The sequence below is a fragment of the Furipterus horrens genome, unplaced genomic scaffold, assembly GCF_987537825.1.
Source record: "Furipterus horrens unplaced genomic scaffold, mFurHor1.1.pri manual_scaffold_7, whole genome shotgun sequence".
In the NCBI taxonomy this organism is placed as follows: Eukaryota; Metazoa; Chordata; class Mammalia; order Chiroptera; family Furipteridae; genus Furipterus; species Furipterus horrens.
In genome coordinates this window covers 96,100,631-96,126,241 of record NW_028327177.1, presented here as the reverse complement: position 1 = coordinate 96,126,241, position 25,611 = coordinate 96,100,631, and the positions used below count along the sequence as shown (strand labels likewise).

The 25,611-nt window shown below is 42.4% G+C and overlaps 1 protein-coding gene across 1 annotated transcript in view; it reads left to right on the top strand.

Moving 5' to 3' along the window:
- The window catches only part of CACNA2D3 (calcium voltage-gated channel auxiliary subunit alpha2delta 3), a 931,470-nt gene that overhangs the window by 609,469 nt on the left and 296,390 nt on the right, over positions 1–25,611 (top strand). Inside the window, exons 12-13 of the mRNA XM_090284008.1 lie at positions 13,575–13,653; positions 24,170–24,303. Coding sequence (XP_090140134.1) covers positions 13,575–13,653; positions 24,170–24,303 — 213 coding nt within the window. The remainder of the gene's footprint in view (positions 1–13,574; positions 13,654–24,169; positions 24,304–25,611) is intronic.

Below are 25,611 nucleotides of genomic sequence, written 5' to 3'. Positions count from 1 at the left end.
GCTCTGTACCCACAGAGAGAAAACAAGGCATGGCCTCAGTGTGGGTCACAAAGTTAGGACAGAGATAGTATAAAAATTTGAAAGGGAATCTTCAACCATCAACTTCTGAGAAGTCAGGAGTAGTGAATAACAGAACAACAGATTGTTCTCCCTATATTCTTTCATTTCCTCATATATCTTTGTCTTCTTTGGTCTATAAAAAGGATTCATATAACTTACATTTTCATGAGGGTAGAAACCACATGATTTTTTTCTCCTGTGTGTCTCCAGCATTGAGAAGAAGGTTTAGAATCTAGTGGGCATCCAGTGAATACTTGATGGATGAAAGAGGAGGTAGGAGGACGGTGGGTGGGAAACATAAAACAGAGAAGGCAACACAAATTGGAGGTCAGTTGTAAAGAAAAAGGGACACCAAGGCAGGGATATAAAAATAGAGCCAGAAAACACCCAGTCTCTGAGGTGCTTGAGCCCTCTGCTTGAAGAAAGCCAATGCAAAGAAGGAAACCTTGACAGTTGTAAGGTTCGCAGTCTGTAGGATTAAAACATAACAATTACTTGGGATAAAATACAACTCTTTTTGATTGACAGCGAAATACACATTTTCCCCTGGAATTCCTCTGAAAAAAGATGATAGTGTCCCCAGTTACTCAGAGCTTTCAGTTGCCTTCCTGCCCCATTCAGCTGAGGCTACTACTCATTGATGCCAAAATAGTGGTCTTCACCCAGGGTGAATGCTCCCACAGTAGAAGTTCTAGTTCTTGGGAACACTAGGACCCCTGGAGAGGGCAGAGGTTGGTATCCAGGAAATGAGAGTCTATAGATTGCCAACCCCCACAGGTTATTCCATACACAAGCCCCTCCCCTGCACCCCAGGGCCATGTCCCTGTCTGCCTCTTGGGTATCACAAGTAAATGAAATTAACACTGTCCTCAACAATCGTCGTCGTCGTCGGCAGCCGTCCGTCATCCTTGCAGTTATCTGATGAGTCCTTGACTTTCTTACTCACAATAAGCCCCAGAAGGCAGTAGGTGAGGTGACAACAGAAACTTACAGTTGGAACTAATTCTTAGTGACAGGGAGGATTGGTTGGGAACATAAAAGTGACAAGAACCTTGGGACAAAACAACTGTGCTAGCTGAGAATTCACAACTGTTGGTTTGAGAATGATTAGGGCACCCATTTACTTATATCTTCCTTAATTTCTTTCTTCAGTATTCTGTAGCTTTCCAAGTATAGGTGTTTTATCTCCTTGATTAAGTTTAATCCTAAATACTTAATTTTTCTTGTTGCTATAGTAAATGGGATTTTTTTTCTAGTTTCTATCTCTGATATTTCATTGTTGTTATACAGAAATGCCTTCGATTTCTGAATATTGACTTTGTACTCTGCTATTTTGCCAAATTCACTTGTTAGGTTGAGTAGTTTTTTGGTGGAGTCTATAGGGTTTTCTATGTATCCTATCATGTCGTCTGCAAAAAAATACAAATTAAAACCACAATGAGATACCACCTCACACTCATCAGAATGGTCATCATTAACAAATCAACAAATAAGGATGTGGGGAAGAGGGAATCCTAGTGCACTGTTGGTGGGAATGCAGGCTGATGAAACCACTATGGAAAACAGTATGGGATTTCTTCAAAAAACTAAAAATGGAACTGTCTTTTGATCCAGTGATTCTGCTGCTGGGATTATACCTGAAGAACCCTGAAACACCAATTCAGAAGAACCTATGAACCTTGATGTTGATAGCAGTGCTATTTATAATAGCCAAATGCTGGAAAGAGCCTAAGTGCCCATCTGTGGATCAAAAAACTTTGGTACATTTACACGATAGAATACTATGCAGCAGGAAGAAAGAAGGAGCTTCTACCTTTTCCGACAACATGGATGGAACTGGAGAGTATTATGCTTAGTGAAATAAGCAGGGCAGCAAAAGAAAAATAGCATATGATCTCACCTAATACAGGAACCTAATGAACAAAACCAACAAACGAGCAAAATAGAACCAGAGGCATGGAAACAAGGAATAGACTGACAGTGACCAGAGGGGTGGAGGGAAAGAAGAGAAAGGGTCTAGTCAAGGAACTAGTATAAATGACCCATGGACATGGACAACAGGGTGGGGACTGACTGAGGGAGATGGGGAGGGTAGACAGGACAGAGGAGAGCAATGGGGGAAAAATGGGACAACTGTAATAGAACAACAATAAAAAAATGGAAAAATATTTTTTAAAAAAGCAGAATGATTTGGACAGAATTCCAAAATCCCAGTCCTTGACCTATGACCTGCTGCTGTGCTGATTCAGCTGGGGGTGGGAGAGGGCTCTCTCCAAGGCATACTGCTTCTTACTGTGGGGCTTTGACCCATATTTCAATGAGAATACACAAGGATCACATTTGTGCCCAAGGCCAAGTGGGTTCTGTACCCTGATCTGCACCCTTGGGTAGGTGGTAGAAAGGGGTAAAGGAAGACAAATTCAAGAGTGAGGAACATTAAGGAAAAAGGGACTTTTCTCTCAGGTCCAGAGAAAGGTGGGCCTAGCAGTGTCTTAGCTTCACACTCTCCAGCATTTTCATGTACATTTTCTCTTTGGGGTCCAGGTAAGAAGCACCATTGGAAGATTCCTCGTAGAATGAACCTACACACACACATTTTTTGCAGCATGAATTCTCCCAATCCCTTATCATTTACTTTATTTGTAACATCTAACAGCAACCCTGCCATGTGAGTACTATTATGATAAGCATAATACCATACCAGTAAGGAAAGTGGGGCTTAGAAAGGCCAGGTAACTCATCCAGGGAATCCCAACGCATTCAGAAAAGTCACAGATTCTAAAACTAAGTGTGTCCAATTCTCAATTCCATCTTGTATCCACTGAGTTCTGCCAACCTGTCTACCCAGTCATCTCTGTGTTCCATGAAATGGTGCCATCCGTCCAATCTGTCACAATGCGTGGGGTTGAGGGGAGGCTGCCACTGAGAGTTGCTTGGAATAGCAATTGTCACACCACTGTTTTAGGATGTAGTCTTTTTCCTACTGGGTAATTTCTGAATAACTAAAGCAGGCAGTTATTTAAAACACATTTGGCTTCAGTCTTGGCATGTTTTCCATATAGGATCAGGGGGCAGCACCCAGGAAGAAAAACATTATAAAAGTGATCATTCACCTGTGGGACGCCTGAAATAAGACACCATTTTGTGGCACCTGAAGATGAGGCTGATAGCAAAGAGCCTTTCACCCCTGTATTTCTTCCTCTTTTATCACCGAGCTTCAGCGTTAAACCAAACCAAGGGAACTGAACAGAGGGAAAATAAAACTTCAGCCAATTGACAGCGTATCAGTCTAGAAAAGGAGAGAAGTATTTAAAATGGAGCAGGTAATGACAGAGCTTTAATTCTGAGAATTCAAGTATGTGCCTTGATGACTTCTTTTGACTTCCAAAATTTGTGAAAAGAAATGGAGAGCAAGTAGGAAACTGCTATGTGCTGGGCACTGAGGTGGCCACAGTGGCCTCATTCAGTCCTCACAACATCAAGTTTCGGTTTGGAGGGAAAAATTGATACAATTCAGGCAAGCAAACACTCATTAAGATAAATGGAAAATGGACTGAGTATCATGAAGGAGACAAGTGAGGTAATGTGAAGGAGGATAACTAGGAGAAGGGAGTTAGCCATGTGAAGTAGGAGGTGAGGAACAATCCAGGAAATGAGGAAGACCCTAAAGCCAGAGGAGTTTGCCATGTTTGCAGATCTTCCAGGGCTTCCTCACTATGATCAGTTTAGAACATTTCCCAAACTCAGTGGGAAGACAGTGGAGGGTTCTAACCTAGGGAGCCACATGATCCTATGATGTTTCATGAACATAATCATCACCACCCCGATTTATGGAACAATTAGTTTCCCTTTGACAAGAGAGGTATTCTGATCTGTTTTTGCTTAATTTAACAGCTTTCCACATGTGAGTGCATGGTATTGAATCTGTAAGCCCTCTTAGAATAAGGGCCACACCAATGAAAAAGTAACCATCACCATTTGATCTCTCCAGGCCTGAAAGGGCAAGGGATGCAGGAGAGGTCTCTCAGCCAAACAGATCCTTAGGTCATGCAGTGACCAGCAAGCACCTTGAAACATGGAGATAAGTTTGTTTCAAGAGCTCAGGTAGCAACAAAAGGGAATTTTTATGGTAATGCCAACAAACAGGGTTTTGAGTGCTGGCTCTGTGCCAAGCACTGTACTGGAGTCTATGAATTCAAAATGAATGAGATGGGGGTCCTATCTATCTGTCCATTCCATTTCTGTGTGTCATAGGAGCCACAGTGATGCCTAATTTTATCTCGGGGCTTCTGTTGTCTCCATGTTGTTCCTCCATGTTGAGGACTCATCCACAAAGTGACTTCTGGATCTGATCATGGATGCTGATATCTGGTACACATTAAATTGTCAGAGAATGGGCATGCAAGTGAATGTATGAAGTTCTGTCTCCATCTAGCAAGCACTTCAGGTGAAAGAGCCCATCTTGATTGTCCAAAGAATACAATTTGTTTCTGAGTAATTTATGGTGCAGAATACAAGAAGAATATAAGACAGAGGCTCTTAGCATGGAATTCAGCAGTACCTAGAGAATCTAGGTCTGGGCTTTGGTGGAGGAGATGGCTCAAACCTCGTGTATCTTATCTGAAATTGTGAACGTATAGTCTTGGGCATTTTCTTGCAGGGAGATAATATATAGATAGATAGCCATTGTCAGATTCTCAGTGTATCTTAATGATTCTCCAATGGTTAATACAAGTTGTCATTATTATACCTCTGATTGTGTTAGGAATTGTCATTCCCATTATACCTGTTAATGACAAATATCAGTGATGATTGTTAAAACCCTCCCCTAGGAAAAATCCTCTTTTCACCCACAAAATTCAATTTCCTTTTCAACCAAACCTCTGAGTAGTGTGAACAGCATCTGTGAATAGGCAATGTGACTTCGTTCAGCTCACCTTGTTTAGTCCTACTGAAGAAAAATTATCTGAAACATAAATGGAATGCAACCCTTACTTACTGGAATTCATTGTATCTGATCAGTCTTTTCATCCATTACCTCATTTGCTATTAATCACAATGCATGGGGTGTGTCCGTGACCCACATGTTATAGGTAGAAAGCACAGCTCAGAGAGTTTAACCAACTTGAATCAGTAAGCCAGTAAATTGTTGAATCGGACTCACCTAGAACCCAAGTCTCCTGATTTCTTGCTGTTTTAAAGGTTCTCAGGATTTATTTTAATCAGATATGGTAAGGCACACAGACATGGAAATGACTGGCATGAAGGAAGAAGAAGTTTATTATATTCATAGTCCCCTAGAAGCAAGGGGCAGGGCCACATGGCAGCACCAAGTCCAGAGGAGTAGGCAGAGAGGCGATTAATGGGCTGAAGACTTTATTGTGATTTCCATGAGAAGAAAGAGGAAAGCAGGGCACACAGGGCTAGGACTGAATAATTTCAACAGGCCCTGAGGTATTGGGGCTGTCCCTAGTTTTCTGGTGCCATGCCCCGTGATGATTAGGGCAGGTGGATAATGGCCCAAGCTGTGAGCCACTGATAAAAGGAGGTGGTTGGAAGCCTGGGCTCTGGATTGGTTGGTTTGTATATCAAGGTGCACTTGCAAACAAGTTGTCTACTAATCCCCAGGAATTAGCAAACACTGGGAGGATCAGTCCATTCAGGGCAGAAAGGCTTCAGGTATCAGAGCATCAAAAATACAGGAAATAAAAAGACATGGCCAATGCACTGGTTCTGCTCCCTGAATGAGTTTTATCACCCACCTTTGGGGGTGTTTGCAGCTTGACTTCTTACTGTTCCATTAAGTGATGTGTAATCTCCTCTGTTCCACTGAACTAACCCGGGTCACAGTCCCTGGGTGACCCAGAGACACCCGTCTCCTTCACTTTGACATATCACGTGACCATAAAACTGGACTTTCATCCTCTGGCTGGAAGATTACACATGGTGATTCTTTTTCTGATTCAGGATATTTTCAAAATCACACATGAGGTATCAGGGGCTGTGCTTGAGAGAAAGGAGATTATACAGACTCTTCGAGCGTCCCCAAAATGACAGTTCATTTTTCATGACGATCTATGATATTCATTTGTTGAAATTTTATTACTTTTATAATTTAATTCAATTTTTTTCCAATTTTATCACTGCTCAGGGCAGCGTTACCTTATTTGCCTCTCTTATCCTTCAGGATAAGGATGTTTCTTCTTTTATTATGAGCGTGATAGATTCCAGATTAAAGCAGCTTCCTCAATATAACTGTTTCCGCTGGTGTCAACCTTCCCCGAGTCCACCTCTACTCTGGCAGCATTTTCATGAAGACACATACTGTCAGTGATTTATGAAATATTTTTGTGACTAATCAAGTTCCAACCCTCATCTTCTGCTTAAAGATTAAATATTTTATTCAGAAATAGTCCCCTGCATCAGCAATTCTAGAAATCAGGAAAGAATAATAGAAGCGGTTAGGAATATCTTGTGAAGATACAGAATAAGAACATGTAGAGTAACACCAAATTGACTTTAAAACATAAAGACATCAGGAGACCTCTTCCTAAAGCTGAAGTCATGCACCACTTTTGAGTAATCCTGGAGGTATTTGAGGGAATAAGTGAATTGGGCAGTAAGTCTGAAGGGACATGAGCAGGTGAGAAGACATGAAGGAGAGTCCATGCGTTCACTTGCAGAAAATGCCACTTAGCTGGATTAAAATTTAGAACCCATGGATGTGGGCACCTGTAGGTACTGGACGACTCTTATGGTGAATTCCATTGATATCTATAATATATATAACTTGAATGCTTTTAAAGGTAGATATACTGCATTTATAATTAAATGTTATTTTAAAAATAAAAAATTGCGCTTTTTTTTTTGTATAAAAGTAAAGAATATTCATAGGCTCCTCAGTGCCCTGTCCCCAGGCCCTGTATCTGGGAGGAAAAGTGGGATTATTATAATTTCAAGAAACAATGCTTTGTTTGGATGTGAACACCAGTTCAACAGCAACAGGTATCTAGGACAGATCTGCCCTCTCCTGCTTGCCCAGCCTGGTAGGTGTCTGATGCTCCCACCTGTTGAATTGACACAAGCTTCTTCGATCATGTCTTCTGGATCCAGTTTTTCTTTTTTGTTTTTAACCACTCACTGTATTGTAAACTCCCTGAAGTTCAGTCCCAATCCTTAGCAATCAATAGAAATGCCTTTATTGGAAATGGCTCCAGTGATTTCTTAATTCCCAGTCCCACTTTCCTTTGTTCAGGCCTCCACTTCTTGAGGGTATTATTTTCTTAAGTATTGACCTCAGATGCACCATGAACACTTTTTTAAAAAGTCTAGATCCCTGGGTTTATTTAATCTGAATCCCTAGAGGGTGGGTGCTGGGAACTGCACCTTCAACCTATGATTCAAAGCTCCTAGTGATTCTGATGCCCAATGAAGTCTGACGGTTCTCACCACCCTGCCACCCTGGCCAGAGCTACCTTCAGCTCTCTCCTGGAAAATTTCAGTGGCCTCCTACTTAGTATCTCTGTTTCTACCCTTACCACCCCGTGGCTGTGGTTCTCGAACTAGGCTACACATTGCAACTTCCACAAGGAGATTAGAAAGCTGGGCCCTGCCTGATTTAGTTGACCTTGGATGGGACCTGAGCATTCAGAATTATATCATCACAGGAAAATGAAATGGGCAACCAGGTTGAGCATGACAATCCATAGCCTATTCTTCACAATGCAGACAGAGTGCCTGTTTACAGTTTTATAGGTAACTTATGTCAGCTTCTACTCAGTTCCCCCTGTGGTTTCCGTTGTTGCTGTCAAAAAAAAAAAAAAAAAAAGAAAAGTCCACTCTCCAACAGTGGACACAAAGGCTCACATGATTTAACAGCCGTTGTCTGTCCAAGTTCATACTCTGCAACCTCTCTTAGCTGACTCCACTCTATCCTCACTGCCCTCATCCATATCCCTTGAGCATCCCTATCTCAAGGACTTGGTACCTGTTTCCTTCACCTGGAACATTCTCCACCAATAGCCATATATCTTGCTCCCCTACCCCATTTTTTCCAGATCCCTGCTCAAATATCACCTTATTAGGGAGGGCTTCCCTCCCTTCCTTCCTAAAACAGCAGCCCCAATTACTCTCCATTGCCTTACTCTGTTTTATTTTCTTTATAAGCATTTAATACAACAAAGAAACATTCTATACGAATTTGCCATTTATTATCTGTTTCACTCACAAAAATCTAAAGCCCTGAGGACAGCGTTTGTTTGATTCATCATATCTCCAACACCAAGAGTAGTCCCTGGCACATAGTATGTGCTTGGAAGTTACTTGTGATGGTAGGTGAACTGCTATTCACAGGCTATCTCAAAAGCATGGGTATTGGTGATCTCCTTTTTGTTACTAGGGACCTGTGTGAGTGGCAGAATTTGTTTTCTGGCTGTGCAATTGCCCCCTAGTAGCTCCTACTGGCAGCTACTTCCCTTCCCCTATGTTAATGATTACAGAAAGGAGAGAATTTGATTCATGATCTGTGCAAACTCAGACCACCTATGCTCACTAAAGGTGGAAAGGAATGATGCTGCTCTGCATTTTTGCTGAAAATTGCATCTACCCTGTATATGAGTAAGAAGCATAAATCTGTTTTTTGGAAAAACTGGATTGTTTGTTTCATTTGGAAAATTTTATACTAAGTAGATTAAATTAAGTGACTTTGAACTTTGAAATGTCCACATCTTAACATTTTATTAAGTATAATTGGGTTTGTAGAACATTTAAAGACATCCAAACTTAAATGGAAGATCTAAATGAACTAATACGTTGATGCAGAGTTTTTTTCACCCTGCCCTTGTGCTGCACTAATGAAGGTGGTGCCTTCATGCTTGGGGACAAGGAGCACAAGGGCCTGGCTTTCTGGGGAACTTGGTGCACCCTGATGACTGCCCTGGTCTGAACTGTGCTGTGACAGTGACGCCTTCTCATGATCAGCTGTGCAATGGACCCGGCTTCCTGGACCACCCTCAGTCTGCCCCTTCCACATCCGAAAAGTAGTTGGACTAAAGGCAGACTTGGGAAAGTTTGTCTGATGGTACTTCCTAGGGAAGAAATCTCCAACCCTTGGGAATAAAACCCATTGGGTTACAAGATCTGTTAGTGATGGAAATGAGGAACAATTTAAATTTGTTACTCAGAGGTTTTATACTCAGTTAATTGAGCGGTGGAGTAATTTCTACATATCTCTTTTTCTGTGTTTGAGTTTGCTGCCACATTTATTCTTCCTATGTCCTTACAGAATGCCTCTGGAAGTAGCGGTTCATTACTTTCTTTTCATTTTAAGGGCTCTTTAATTATTAAAGCAGTACCTGTTCATTTGTAAAAACATTCAAGTGGCATTGAAATTTCTGAAGTAAAAAGTGTAAGTTCCTTCATAATAAAAATAGAATTCCATGCTCCACAATACCCTGCAACTTCCTTCCTTCCCTCTTACTGGTTTACAATGGAGGTCCTTCTGTATGAGTACATAGCTGCATGGTATTCCCCTGCATGAAAGTACTGTAATTTTTTAGCCAATCAGCTATCAAGAGACACTTAAGATGTAGCAGTTTTGCGACCACTGTAAGTAATGAAGCTGAATGTCCTTGTATTTATATTATATTTGTGTACTTGTGAAAATTTATAAACCTGAGTTATAGGGCTTTAAGAAGACATGCATTCTGCAGTTCTCCTACCCCTTCCTGTCATCTGTGTTACCAGCTTGGTCTCATAGGCATTTTAGTTGTTTTGCTGCCTGTGAGATAACTGCCTAGAGTTAGTATTACTGGTTCTGAAAAAAAGATTGCAACTATAAAATGCTATGGATATTGTTAAATTGCTCTGTAAAATATTTATTTTGGATTTAATCTCTCTTCTTTTTGTTGCCAGTTGAAAGGCATTATTGTGGGAAATCCAGGGTGTGAACCCAGTATCATTTGACTATGTTTATTTTATAGGCAGAGAAGCAACAAGTCATTTCTATGCTATTTCTACTCAGATAAGGAGGCCAGTCCACTGGGAGCCAAGGACTGTACATAAATGGAAATATTAAAGATGATTCTGATTTTGTTTCACAATCAAACAAAATCAATATAATTCTATAAATCCCTCAGCACATACCTGACCCAAGGGATGGTACTGACTGCAGACACCACAGTGGTGGTGGTGTAGAGGGTGCAGGCTGGTTTGCATTATTGTGAGTATTGTTAGCACAATTATTCTTGAGCAATCATGTCTGGTCTGAAGTTTGGCACAATCCTACTGGTTTTCCAAATGGGTTGCCATGTTTTTAAATCAGGAGTTATAGAAGTTTTGCCAGTGATTCACAGCATTGTTCTGGAGTTTCAGCTATGCCTCCAAGGAAACTCAGTTTATCCTGTGGTTCTTCATCTGGATGGCAGAGGAGGTTTGGCACACATAGGTACCTTTACTCAAAAACAAATGGGTTGCTTTGTGTTGGGTCTTTTCTGCTTTGTCTACAAAGATAGACTCATGGCTTCATTTCCTAAGAGCTATCTATTTTGCTTTCTGCTTGGTAAAGAGCCAGTGGGCATGCAAGTTTTTATCAGTCTAGTGTTTCCCCTTAAATAGCTTAAATTTGAAATGAAAGGCAATGTGTTATGGAAACAGCATGGGCATGGTCTCAAGAGAAAGGATTCCAATCCTGTCTCCTGTGGGTTCTGGCTCTGGACGTTAGAGCTGGCTGGGGATTTCTGTGCTGGCAAGGCCGGCACCTCCAGGAGGTGAAGAAGAGACCCCACTGTTATCTTGAGGCCTCTGGAATCAGACACCTCTGATTAGATTAGGACTTGAAACTAATTGAATCACTTTATTTCACTGGGCCTCAGTTTCCCCTAAATCAGGCATTATCAGCTAAATGCCAACAGTGGCCAGAAAGGAAAAGTGAACAGGGTGTGTTGGAGGGTCAATAGTAATCGCCTTTGGCTATATGAGGCTGAATCTTCTCTTCCCCTACCAACCCCCCCCAACACCATGGCTCCAAGAGAAGCCAGAATCTCCCAATTAAAAAAAGAAAAAATCCTTCCTTCCTATGTGATTTCAGTGGGAATAGTGTGGAAAAGAGCAAGGGGAATGAAGAGAGGCCAAGTCTTCTCTGCCTGTTCTTCCACCCAGGAAGCCCCCTTGCAGGAGCTGTGGTGGATAAAATGACTGCCTTACCAAACAAAAATGAGGACAGACTAAGGCTGCATAATGATAATGTGCATTTTTAAACATCTTTTTAGTTGGATATAAATCATCACTTAAAAACGAATCTTTAAGAGGGAGAGAAGGGGGATAAGTAAGGGAAGGGATTAATTAAAGAGCCTGTATGAAAGACTCATGGACATGGACAACGGGGAGGGATATGATTGTGGGAGAGGGGGTGGGTTGGGTGGGGGAGAGAAATTGGGGGAAAAGGGGACAACTGTAATTGAAAAACCAAAATAAAAAAATAAAAAAAAAATAAAAAAACGAATCTTTAAGTTATAATTCGCAGATAAGGAGATATTCCTGATTAGGACTAGCTCTTCATTTTTGAGCATTTATATATTTTTATTCATTCATATTTTGACTTGTAATGTTCCAAGTACTGTGCTCCATTGGGTCATAGATGAGAAAAGAGTCATAGCCCTTCTTTTCCTGCATCAAGTGTAGTGGAGATCAACCTCGCAGGTGTAACCACGCAAAGACATTAGTTAACTATAATTGAAATAAATTCGTGGAAGGAGCAGTAGGGGTGCCTGACCCAATCTAGATGCAATGAGAGGACTTCACCTGGTAAAGCCTTTGGTGACACATGTAACGCATTGTTCATCTACTACCATGTCTTCATTTGACTCAGTCTCATTGGGTTGACCAAAGGGCTGAACTTGGCCTGCCAGAAAAGGTTTATTTGGACTGTATAGTGTTGACCCACACTAATTTAAATTTGAATGAAAGGGTTTTAACTCTTTTAATTCCTTATTTTTCTTCTATTTAATCCTCAATTACCAGTTTGGGAGGTAGGTTGTGGTTTATTTCAAAGAATTCTATTTCACTTAGCATAGTACCTTCTAAGTCATTGATGTTGTTGCAAATGGCAAGATTTTCATTCTATTTTATGGCTGAGTAATATTACATTCTGTGTGTGTGTGTGTGTGTGTGTGTGTGCGCGCGCGCATGCGTGTGTGTTTGTCTTATTTATCTTTGACCATATTATATATTCTTTATTCACTCATCTACCAATGGACACCTAGGTTGTTTCCATATCCTGGCAATTATAAGTAATGCTGCAGTGATATAGGGGTACATATATATTTTTAAATTAGTGTTTTGTTTTTTTCAGCTTGATACTCAGATGTGGAATTTCTGGGTTGTATGGTAGTTGTATTTTTTATTTGTTGAGAAACCTCCATAATGTTTTGCATAGTTCCTGCCCTATTTACAATCCCACAAACAGTATGCAGGCTTCCCTTTTCTCTACATCTTCTCCAAATACTGTATTATTTTCCTTATGTGTCAAATCTATAAAAGAAATAAACAAAACAGAAACTGACTCTTAGATACAGAGAATAAACTAATGGTTGCGAGTGGGGAGGAAAATGGGGGAATGGGTGAGAAGGGTGAAGGGGAATAAGAGATACAAAACCTCAGCTTAAAGAAAAAAGTCATGGGGATGTAATAATGTACAGCATAGTGAAAATAGTCATTATTATTGTAATAACTTTGCATGGTGATAGATGATTACTAGGCGTACTATGGTGATCACATCATGAGGAATATAAATGTCAAATCACTATGTTATACACCTGAAACTAATATATTTTTGTGTCAACTATAATATAAAACAAACAAACAAACAAAGTACTCTGGTCTCATGAGAGAGTTAGGAAAGCAATAGAAAATAATGGAGCCAGGGTTTTACATGTGTTTTCTACTCTTCCAGAGCCAAAAACTTAGGAAGGCTTAAGAGGGTCTCCAGTGGTGTCCTGGCTCCAGGCTGTGCTTCTTGTCCCAGTGAATTACCTCCTCAAATCAACCCTGAGACCACAGATGGCAAGAGAGTGTCTGCAGCCTGTCTTCACCACTGGGGGGAAATGTTGAGGGTCTTTCAGTGGCGTTTTTATTTCCAAGCAGAGCACACTCTGCATTTCCTGTGTGGATAAGGAGAACTGTTGTGGATTTGGTCCAGACCTGATGATTCTGGTCCATATGTGTGCAGCAAACCCAGGCCGTGATGCTGCTGGTCTCCCATTTCAAGTTATTCTCTTCTGTCGCGAGTTCCACACCAAAAAACAAGCACCACCAGTGCCATATGGTTTCAAAGATCAAAGGCCCCAGTTTTGAATATATTTCAAGCTGACTGTACTTCAAATGTTTTAAATATGTTCCTCCAGATGGGAAGCGTGGAGCATTAACGAGGTAAACCACATGTGCGTGAGCCGTGATGTGGTCTGTGCAGGACAGTGAAAAGTGAATACCACTGATCCTTGTGTCTGTCTTCCTCTCAGGTTCGCATCTTCACGTACCTCATTGGACGAGAGGCAGCTTTTGCAGACAATCTCAAGTGGATGGCCTGTGCCAACAAAGGTAGGTCCCTCTCATGAGCATGGCTCTGAATGCCTTCTCCTCGGATGTGCAGAAATCAAGATAGTCGTGAGGAAGCAGACAGTTCTAGGAGAGGGCTTTAAATTCTAAGATATGGTCTGGGTGTTTCTTCATGAATTTCCAGAAACTAGTAACAGCTTGTCTCAAAATATGCTGATCAATTTTGAGGACATAGTCAAGGGGAGTGGTTTAAGACTCTCCACCCTACTGCTTAGGAGCTGAGTAACCTTGGGAGAATCGCTGTAGCAGAGCCATGTATGTGCACACCCAGAATATTCATGTGCTCACTTGGCATTCCCAGCCCCCTGCTGTTAGGCAGGACCTCAACACTGATTTTGGCCAATAGTCTGTAAGCAAAACCAACCTGGGTCATTTCCAGGTTAATGAGTTTAAGAGCTGGTGTGTTGGTATCTATACTCTCTTTGGCTCTTGCGAACTCTGAAGCTACATGATAGAAGTCATGAAATGGAGCAACTTTCATCAGCCTGGGTCTCTGAATGACCACATGGAACAAATGCCTTTCCGCTCATCCTGTCCCCTGCCATCTGCCAACCCACACTAGATACATCGTGTGTGTGATAACCTTTGTGTTAAGCCCCTGAGTTTTCTGGTTTGATGTGTTTCTATAGCATGACTTAGCCTACACAACTAATTAAGTCAGTTAATTCTAGCCTTAATGCTCTAATTTTCAAAATGGAAGTGGTGATAATAGTGCTTCCTTTGATTCTTATTAAATGTAAGGATTAATAAAATGATGCACATTAGGGTCCTAGTTCAGTACTGGGACATAGTAAGTGCAATAATTGTTGGCTTTTCTATATTCACAGGTTAATTGATTAACGACCCCCTTTTGTAATTAAGAAACAGTACTTTGGGGAAGGCACATGGAGGGAAGTAATGAGCCCATCAATCTATGAAGGGCTTCTTTTCATTCTGTAACAACTGAGAAGGCAAAACATAGGAGCCAACTCGGTGGTAGAGTCCAGATTCCTTGAGTATGAACCCAGATTTCTTGAGTTTAAGTCCAGCTTTCATCATCCACCAACCATTTGCAAGTTACCAAACCTATTTGGGTCTGAGTTATGTCGTGTATAGAACAGGGCAAGTGATGATAGCTGCCCATACAGATATTGTGAGCAAGCATGGAATGAGGCTGTGTAAGTAAAGCTGGTTGCTCAGTGCCTTTCACACAAATGCCCTATATTATTTCCTGGTGTCGTGTTGATCTGTGCACATGTCTTATCTCCCTCCTGAGGCAACACACTCCATGAGGTCAGCCTTTGACTCTGATTTCAACTTGAGCACTGACAGAGCCCAGCCTCCTACCTTATTCAGAGTAGGTAATCATTTGATGTTCCTAAAATGAGTAAATTGATTATAAATACTAATGAAGGAAGAGCTGTTCTATTGCTCATATACTGGTATTGATGGATGCCAGTGGTCTATTTTTATATTGTCTCCTAATCCATCCTTTATAAAAGTTTATACCTCAGTGGAGTAAAGAGAACCCAATGAAGAAGTCTTTGTAGGTCTCACTCTAGTTTTAGTGACTTAAAACAGTTATTTTCATTGCAAGCAACCAAAGTTGCTCCCTGAAATTAAAAAAAGGAATGTTTTGAAGAGAGAAAGGAGTGACTCAAAATTTAGGTTGGGAAGGAAAGCTTGTGTCTCTTGAGGACTAGGGAGCTGTGTTTTTGTTTTTCTTTCCTTTCTTGGTTTCTTTATACACTTCACGGTGTTCTTCTCCATAGATAGACCTTCTCTGCTAGGACTTGTGCATATTCAAAAATGGCCACCCTGTGCCATGCACACCCATCTATCCACACAACACAGATTGTGGGCAAGGCATGATATTAGAAAGGAGTTTCTCTTATCTCCATTTGAGACTGATCTGTGACTCTAAGTTCTAATTTTAAGTCTCTCACTTCCCTCCCCAAAAATACTGTAACACCCAGCTTGGATCAGGTCTCTTCTCTGCTGAATTGGGTGTGGGCAGAGGTCAGCCCACAGAGAAAAATATATGCACTCTGAGGGGCTCAGCATTATGGGCAATGGGTGTGGGAAGTTCTCAGAGAATAGGTGCATAGCCAGGTAAATAAACCTCATCCAGAATATCTCTTCCTATACCTGGCATTGTCTCTAAGTATCTGCTTCTCCTTGGAAAAGTATTTTAAGCAAGTCTCAGTCTCCTCATTGAAAAAGTGAAGACCTGCATGGAAGTTTTAACATTTCCTTGAAGCTTTAGAACAACATATTCTATGATTATTTTTGTTTATTGGCTGGCTTGCCTCACTGTAGGTATCAGTAATTCTGGTTATCTCAGAGTAATGCATTTGGCTTCATTTCAGGGTGATGTGTGGGAGGAACATAGGCACAAGGGGATGAAAGCTGAGTGCATCTATATTTCCTCTGAGGAAACAGGCCATACTTGAAACAGTTTTTGGAACTTTGTTGACATTTGAAAATCTTGAGTGAACTACACTTTTCCTGTCCCCCCACCTCCTTTTATTCTGTGGTCTTGAAAAAAGAGTTCCTTTCCACTTTTTAAAAATTTTGCTGGTATTCTTGCCACATCAGATTGCACTTCTTCCCATCAGCTAGTATGCATTTAGTCATGGGTTATTGTTTTTACCACTGTCTGTGTCCAGCTGATGAAAATTACTCAAATTGAAGTCTTGTCTTAATCAACTAATATTACACCATAATTTAGTTTTAGTCATTGTTTATAAGAATCTTCGAAGCATCCTTTTGAAGACAGTTGAGTCAACTCAGAGTATTTTAGGACCTGGCTATAGAATATAGCCCTTTAGATTTAGAAGTTCTGAGTACAGCAACTTGGAAAATCCAAGGAGGTAATAGTAGCTGCTTAGCTGGCCAGGCCTTGGATTCCACAGTGATTCTCCTTCTTTTCCTGTCTAAATCCAGTCATTTCCTTCCATGCCAGAGCCAGTCCCTCTCAAAACTTTCACCTTTCTTACTCTGCTTCCCCTCTAAAGGGCCTTGGGAATAAAATGCCATTGTTTACCACTCTTCAAAGTAACAGTTGCCATCAAAACTTTAGGTTCCAGTCATCTGTGCCCATATAAACATTGGCTTCACATTGAGTCAGTTATGGGGTTTTAGACCACGTAACATCAGTGAGCAAGTATTCTTCTATGGTCATTAATTAAATCATTGTTTATAGTCTCAGATTGTTATAGTATGGAGGCAGCATAACATTTTTCATCTCAAGTGACATGAGGTCCAGAGGGGCCCCCCTTACATATTTTCTTCCTGACTCAGACAAGTTCTTCAGTGAAATGAGTCATTAACATTCAGGGGCCAGAGCAGACTCAGAGAGAGCCCAGGGGAGCCCAAGGAGAAGCTTGCTGGCAGACTGGCCAGGCCTGGCCAGAGTGGCCCAGGGGAAGAGCAGGAGCCATCAGGGCCCACACACCTTGCTCATTCAGAGGTTCAGGACCCATTATCAGTCCAGAACGCCTTGCTTGGAAGTCTGGTAGCCATGGAGACTGTTCTCTTCCAGTGGACCTCAGACATATCCCCTGGAAATGGATGTCTGGTCACATGTATACCCCTGGCAGGAGTTCTCTGCCTCTTCCAATCTACTAGCAAAATCCAGAGAGGCCCAGAGCTCATTGGTTTGTTTCATTTTATGCATAAGTTTCTTGAGGGTAACAGCTCTAATGAGGCAAAGCAGCAAACCATTTTAAATACATTAAAACAATCGTTGCCACTGTACAATGGCTTGTGGAATATAAAGTTCTGAGTTCACACTATTGGATAAATAACTGAACTGGGAAAACTGAAAAGAGAGGCTGACAAGACCAGATATGCCATAAAGCCCTGATGACCTTCTCTAATGTTCAGTGTGCCAAGATTTTAAATAAGCACTGCCTGAATCTCCTTCAAAAATCATGGTGAATGGAGTGTTTTCCAGCTGTGCAAATAAAGAAGGGCCTCCATGTTTGGGTTCTCAACCAATCAGTCATCGTTAGGTCAAATAGAAATGCCACATTTCTCGGTTGTCTGCTCAGCTTGTCCCTCTTTGATAGGTTAATGGTCATTCTCTCCTTTTTAGAAAGCGAACTAGTGGCCTGAGCCCTCCTCTGAAGTTTAGAGCCACAGTCCTTTTCCCATTAAAACATTCTTACCCTCACTCCATATTTCCAATTATCTTGGCCTCTAAAAGATAGCTTCAATATATGAGACCAAAATGGTTGTAGGTGAACGTAGTGGAAGAATACATTTTGACCAGTGTCTCCCCAATCCCCCTAACCCTCAGCCCCAGGAAACCACAATTTTACATACATATAAGTGATAGCCACATATAAATAATATCATACCTTAGTCTTTCTCTGTCTGACTTACCTCAGTATAATACCCTGTAGGTCCATCTATGTTGTCACAATGGCAAGATTTTCTTCTTTCTCAGAACTGAATAATATACCATTGTGTGTGTGTGCATGCATTGATGGTCACTTAAGTTGTGTACATTCTTTGTGTACATTCCATAGGACATGAAGATGGTCCCACTATTGTTTATAGCAATAAGAATGACAGAGTGTCAGGTAGAGTGCAAAGTCCTTTTGTGTATTGTTTCTTTTGACCCTCACTAAAGCTCAATTAGGTACTTGAGAAGAAAACTGAGATTTCGTTTTCTTGTCTCAGGTTATAGCTAGCAGATGGCAGAGCCACCATTCAGGCCCAGTTGATCCAAAGCTTGAGCCTATCTCTTCACCAGTATGTGAGGTTGCCTGTCTTTAGGGAGAAGAAAGTCATGTTTCATGAAAACTCTTGCATTTATTCCATAATTTGAAAGACTCCAGAAAAAGAAATCTAGAAGTTGAGAAAGGACTTCATCAGCTAATAAAGACTAGGCTGGGATTTCTACGCAGCCTGTTTGTTCCAGAAAATGGTCCTGCCTTCACTTGTGTAGGCATGTAGTTTGGTTTCTGACATTTTACAAACAGGGTCCTTAAGGCTCTGAGAGGAGATGAGGCAGGCTAGGCTGTGGATGCTGTGATATAGCTACAGACATGTCAGCGTTCCTAGCTCCATCGTGTGATTCTTTAAGTTACCTTTTTCTAACATGACATTTGAAATTTAAAATGTAATACTATTCATGAATTGAAAGGCTTGTCTCCAAATTTGAGAGTCTGGCTGATTCTGATGGCTTCACACTCAAGTGCCCCATTCTCCAGGTGGACACATGCCCACTGAGGCTGTCAGGTGGGCCCCCACCCCTCCCCTCGGGGTGGCCCCCATGGTCATTCTCTCTTGGTCAGTTTTTTCCAACTCATTGAACTTGTGCCCTTTGGCTTTAGGGCCCAACAGACCTCTTGCTGGATGTCTGTGAAGATCCAAGGAGGTATGGAGATAGAAAGTTGTTTTAAAATGATATATCTTTTTACAGAAATATGTGCTTTGTAAGTAGCATGTGATGTTGATGGGGAGGAGGAAGATGAAGGAGAATACTGACAGAGTGTTACAAGAACACTGTTGTCCAGAAGGGATGCAAATGAGGGCACACCATTACTTTCACTTCCCAGTTCATTACCCTGAGAAGACTGGGATCTGGGTGCTGGCTTTGTCTCCAACTTGTCTTATTTAGAGGGGAAAGAGCATTTGTAAAGACTCAAAGAAAGTAGTGCCTATCACACCAAACGTGGAACAAGGACCTTGGCATGGGAGGTAGACAGCCAGTGTTTCCCACTGAGGAGCAGGCTCACAGGGCCCTGGGCTCTGATGTCATGGCAAAATGGAGTAATGAGTGATCGAGCACCTCATGCACAGGCACCTTTTAGACAAGAGACCCTTCACAAATCTCAAAGTAAGGGTGGTAGACCCTCAGAAATACAAAGTACCAGGCTGCATGTGGTTTATCGCATTGAGCAGTTATAACATGGAGTTCACAGGAGGCTCTGCAAAGGAATAAAGTAAATAAATAGATGTTACATAGAAAAATGAGAAGACCATTTGTAATAGGTGGCTAATTATAGCATTAATTACTCCTTGGTAATTACTGAATGATTGCTGATTCTGTTTTCCTACATGATATATGAAGTCCAAAAAGGCACATTAAAGAAGAGAATAAACATTCAAGAGCTAGAATTTAAAAGAAAAAAAAAAAAGCAAGGGGGAATGGGGAGGAGGGAAAAAGGCTAGTTCAGAGAATGCAAAGGGAAAACAAGGGGAGCGTCTATGGTTACAGCCAAAGCGTCCAGCCCTCAGTGACTTCCTGTTATCGATCAAAAGTCCATTTGTTAACTAAAACTTAGATGGAAACATTTGAAAACAAGAAGAGTCTTTCAGAAAGGTTTGAGATTTTAATGGGTTGGGGTTAGATGATTAAATTTGCATTAAGCTTTGCAGTACACATTATTAATATTATTGTTATAATTTCAACTTTTCTTACCTTTTATGCATCTGCATCTCTGGTCTATGTATTGAAATATAAGTTAGAACTGTGGCCTGGGTTTTGAGTAGCTCCTTGGTGCTGATTACTGAGCATTTTGCAGAAACCTCATGGAGAACCACGCATTTCCTCACCCCATCATCAACCTTTCCCAGGCCCAGAGACACAGGCAGCCTGGTAGGTACACCTGCTGGAAGAGGACCTCTGAGCAGCCACGTCTGTCTTCCTACACAGGAAGAGGCAGTGTCTTCAGTGGTTAAGAACAAACGTTTTGACCAGATGAAGCTGTATTCAGATAGATGTGGGACACATCACTGAATTTTCTGTTCTGTTTCCTCCCTGTACAATGAGCACAGGAGTGGGGCTGGTGTGATGCCCAAGTGCACAGGGCCAAGGTAAATCACAGTAAGACCTCAGTGAATGTCCCTATATCACTAATGGCTCCCACTAACCCATGTGCCCAGCTCTGCGGATCCTGCTTCCAACAAGACAAGCAGCATTTTTTTGGTAACATCTCATCGAGCTAACATTCCAGTGAAAGAGGACATAGTAAACAAGAAAGTCAGAATTCAGCAGCAGATTAATCTTCTGAAGAAAGTGAAGGCAGGGTGAAGTGAGAGGAAATAAGTTTAGACAGCTGAATCCTGCATGATAAACAAGACCCAGCCATGGAGAGACAGGATAAAAAGTATGCCAGGCAGAGGGTACAGAAAGTGCCAAAGCCTGAGAGGGGAATGAATTTGGCCTGTGAGAGAAAGAGAAGGGCCAGAGAGCTGAAAATATGAGACCAATAGTGAGAAAACAAGAGGAAGTGAGGCCATCCCAGTGAGTGGTGGGCAACAGACGGAGAGTCTTGGTGGTCTGGGTAAGAAATTGGGATTTTATTCTAACTCCAAATAGAACCTGTTTTAGGATCATAAGCATGGAGATGATGATCTACTGTATTATTTTAGATGATCCCTCTGGCTGCTGTAAGGAGCCTAGATAATGCAGAGGGGGTTGTGGGGAAGCTATTGCTGTACTCCAGGTGGGAGGCCCTGGATCTGGAGTGGGCTGGAGCAGTGGAGAAGGGGAAGTGGGTTTTAGATATATTACAGAGATAGGAGCAAAAGATCATGCCTGTGGATTAGCTGTGGGGTGGGGTGAGCAAATGGTGGCTGTCAGGACAGTCCTTGTGTTTGGAGCCTAAACTGCAGAGTGGCACCATTTGCTGAGATGGGGAAGACACAATCCAGGGAGGAATGCATTTGGTGAGGGAAAGCAGGAATTGGCTTAGGACGAGTTCAGTCTGAGAATCTTGCTAGTCATCCTGTGGAGGTGTCAGGTATACAGTTGGCTGTGGGTCTGGAGCTCTGCAGAGAAGCCAGCTTTTTGTAGCTTCTCAGAACTTCGACTATGACAAGCAATGCCAAGTGAGGATGATCTCAGCTCCATCCCGTCCAAATGTGTGGTGGATTTTCCTTTCCACTCCCCTCTATGCTAATGACCTGTCTCTCCCATCCTCCTCCTTGCATTCATTCTCTTTCTTCTCTTGGCCCTATTTTAGAAAACTAAAATCATGGATTTTTACTGTTGGCTTTGAGGATTAAGAAAATATAGACAGCCAAGAAGAACTTCTCCTAAGAAATGCTGTCTTTACTGCACATGGGGCACAGTTCCAAATAGGAATTGGTCTACACTGAGAATCACTCACTCATGTACCCTAATGGTCCAGAACCTCCACTCACTGACATAGCAACACCTCTCTTAGTTGTCCTCTTTGTCTTGATTGTCTAAGACCTTTCCATCAGAAACCAAGGTTTTACCACTACAGAAGAGATGAAATGTTTTCTTTCTTATTCAAACACTGCCTACAGCTGCTATGCATGGAGACGTATCTATGGATGCCCCCTTTCACCCAGCGACACTCTTTAATACTTGTCTTTCCCACCATGCCTCCAAGAGGGGCCACCTCAAAGTCCTGTGAAAGCAGTGTCCTGATGAATCTCCCTAACTTTGGTGCCTGACATCTGAGGGAGGACTGAGGGGCACATGGGCCCCATTCATGGGCTGCATACTAAAACAGGATCTTAGAGTCTGCTCCTTTGGGGACCTGTTTCCCCTGGGATGGGTGAGGCTCTGGCCCTGGCCAGGAGGGTGCGGATGGACAGGAGTGACAATGCATGTTAATTAGTGCTCCGTAGAGCTGTCATCAGGAAGCCAGAAGCCACATGGTCCCAACCTGGTTTTAGGGTTGGCGCACCAAATTCAAACCAGCTGGCCTTTGTTTGCAAATGCCCTGGGAGGGTCCTGGCCCTTTCTGGCCAACAGAAGGGCTGGCATTTCCTTACCCTGAGCCCTGTTTTAGACACTAAGAAGTTCTATAAACATTGTAGCAAATGCTGTGACCAATCTGGCTTCAGAGGCACACATACTCTCTCTGATTTGTTGGCAATAGGAGGTGGCATGAACTTAGTTATAAGGGTCCTCATTTAAAGGCATGGGGAGGAAACATGACTGTGTCCATCAGTGCTCCCCTGCTTAAAATACTCCCATGACTACCTGCCTGTAGACTAAAGCCTAAGCTCCTTCCCAACGTCTATCTGACAGTCCCCTGCTCACTCTTCTGATCTTACAGCATACTCCCTGGCCCAGCTCCTTACCCCAGTCACTCTGAGCTATTTTCATTTCCTAGAAGGGACCCGACGCTGTCCTTTGGCCCTTATTTGCACTCCTCACTTTACTGGACAGTCTTTAACCTCTCTTCCTCTAGCTAACCGGTCCTTATCCATCAGGGTCCAGTGGTGCTGACCCTTCCATGGGGTTGCCACATGGCTGGCCATCCCTGCTGTATGCCCCAGAAGGTGGGGGTCCTGCCCATTGTGTTAATCCCTGCTTCTCCAGTGCAAGGCACAGGAAAGCCTCTCATAAATGCTTGAATGAAGGGCCCCTCCTGGGGATGCAGACCCATGCTCAGTTCATTCCTTCTCTTCTAACATCACCTAATCCATGCACAGCAAGGTCAACAGGACTCCAAACTAAAGAGGGACACAGCAATGCCCTGAACTCGAGATCAAGATGGCATTCCCATTCCCAAGGCAATAGCACAGTTAGAACTTTTTCTGCTGCTTAGAAACCATGTCTACCCAGAATATTCAAAAGGCGGGTCTGGTAACTACACGAGGGTATGAGCTGGCATTTCTGCCTCAGACACATAAAGGGAAAAATTCTGAGAAAGCAAAAGGCACAGATTAAGAGACCCATAATCCTGGGTTTGCCTTCTGTATTTGCCACTGGGTACCGGTGAGAAGGTGGGTGAAACACATATCCTCAGCCTGCCTCGATCATTGTCTCTTTAAAGAGGGTACTGTTATCCTTGCTTCATCATGTTGTGGAGAATAAATCAAAGCCTCTCAAGTGTTTAGCAAATTTTGTGTCCCTTAGTAAGCACTCAAAAATTAATTATAGCCCTGGCTGGGTATCTCAGTTGGTTGGAGCATCATCTCATAGGCCAAAAGGTTTTGCATTTGATTCTCGATCAGTGCATATACCTAGACTGTGGGTTCGATTCCCGGTAGAGCAACCAATTGATGTCCCTCTCTTGCATCAATGTTTTTCTCTCTCTCCACACCCCTCTCTCTCCAAAATCAATAAGCATATTCTCAAGTGAGGATTAAAAAATAATAATTGTAACCATTGCTGTTGTAGTGATAAAAATGTCAATATTTTGGTTTATAGTTTTCCCCTTGGAAATAGACTCACTAACATGAAAAATTAAAGGTTACAAAATGTCATGTAATAGTACTGCCATTTCAGCCAGGAAAGGTATAAAAAGAGTCTAAAGGAAGAAATTCTCTAAAGGGTTAACAGGGGCTTCCTCTGGGAGGTGGGTTGGTGGTTGATCTTAATTTTATTTCTTTGCTTGATGATATTTCCTAACATGAACACATTACGCATGAAGTGATTGGTGGCAGAGGGGAGATATACTGTTTAAAAAGACAAAGAAAGGAAAGGAATTAGCTAGAGGCCAAGAGGGCATGGCACGTGAGTGCTGCGAGGTGCAGGTCTTCCTGTCTGTCACTGAACTGGGCTCTCCCTCGGCAGGATTTTTCACCCAGATCTCCACCCTGGCTGATGTGCAGGAAAATGTCATGGAATACCTCCATGTCCTCAGCCGGCCCAAGGTGATTGACCAGGAGCACGACGTGGTGTGGACCGAAGCTTACATCGACAGCACCGTGAGTCCACGGGGCCCTGGGGGAGAGCCTGAGGGTGCCTCCTGCGATGGGAGAGTTTCCTGTGTTAAGTCCAGGACACAGCAATCGTATCACTCTTCCTCAATAATGGGGTTCAATGACATTGTCCTTTGTTGTATAGTTTACATTGGTCCCCCTTCAAACAAGATTGGTGAAAATGTAAACTGCATTCTGGAAGGTGGATGATCAGCACAGAAAGCTCACTTTTTGATTGTGTCTTCTCTAGTTACTGTTTTTCCTTCCAATGTGGATACAAATTCTGTCACTGTAGCAGTGATTATGGGCCTGTTAGGGTCAGTCCTCGCCATCTGAGGGGCCCGGGCCTGGTGATGAATCTTTGGGTCTCAGCTTGGGATGGTGACTGCAGCTCAGCTCCAGCAGTGAATCGGAGCCATCGCAGAGGCCACAGCTGCATTTTCTTCCCATAGACAAGTGAGAATATGCTTCAGTGGTGGTTATATAGGCACTGGATTGTTTCTGGAACTCTGGCCAAGGCTTATTTTGAAGCTGAATTACAAGCAAAAGATTCTGATGCTGAATTAGTTTAAAAGGAGGAGCTTTGCCAGTCATCAAACAATGGCTTCATGGCCTGGTTTCTTGTGTATTTTCAGGGTGATTTTTCATAGTGATAATGAGTCTGATGGGAGTGGCGTTCTTCATTAATTGATTGTAAATGTTCTCACAGGGCCTCTCTCTCATCATTTTTGTTGGGATTAACATCGCGTTAATCACTGTAACCCAGACATAGCTGTTCTCCAGAGTGGTCTCAATGGCTGTTGTGGGCCGGCTTTTCTCTTTAGGAGCTCTTACTCCTGGTGTATTTCTGGCAGCTACAGGCAAATGCAGGGCAGAAACCGCATATGGGGACCCACCTTGGGGGCCTCCACAGCAGCCTGTCCCACCTCGGCTTTAAGGCCACAGTGGGACCATGGAGATACGAGCTGGTGAAGAAGGGGCGTCCCTTCCCCCAGGAGAATCACCCTGAATAGAGAAGGGTATTAAGCTGAAATCCCTCTCTGGTTGATGGGGAGATCTTCGGCTTGTATCAGTTTCAGAGTCTGACACCAGTTTAGTTTAGAATCATGGAAGTGTAATAACTAAGCCGTCTCATTTATGTTGGCACCATACTAAGGGTAACAACAGCAACAACAGTGACAGTCCCATCTCTGCTTCTTCTGTGTGGCTGAGGAAGGCAGGAAAAGCAGGCAGGAAGAGGAGTACGGCTAGCCAGGACTGAAGTGATCAAGTCACCCAACAGTTTTGTGTATAAACCCTAAACATCCAGTTTGA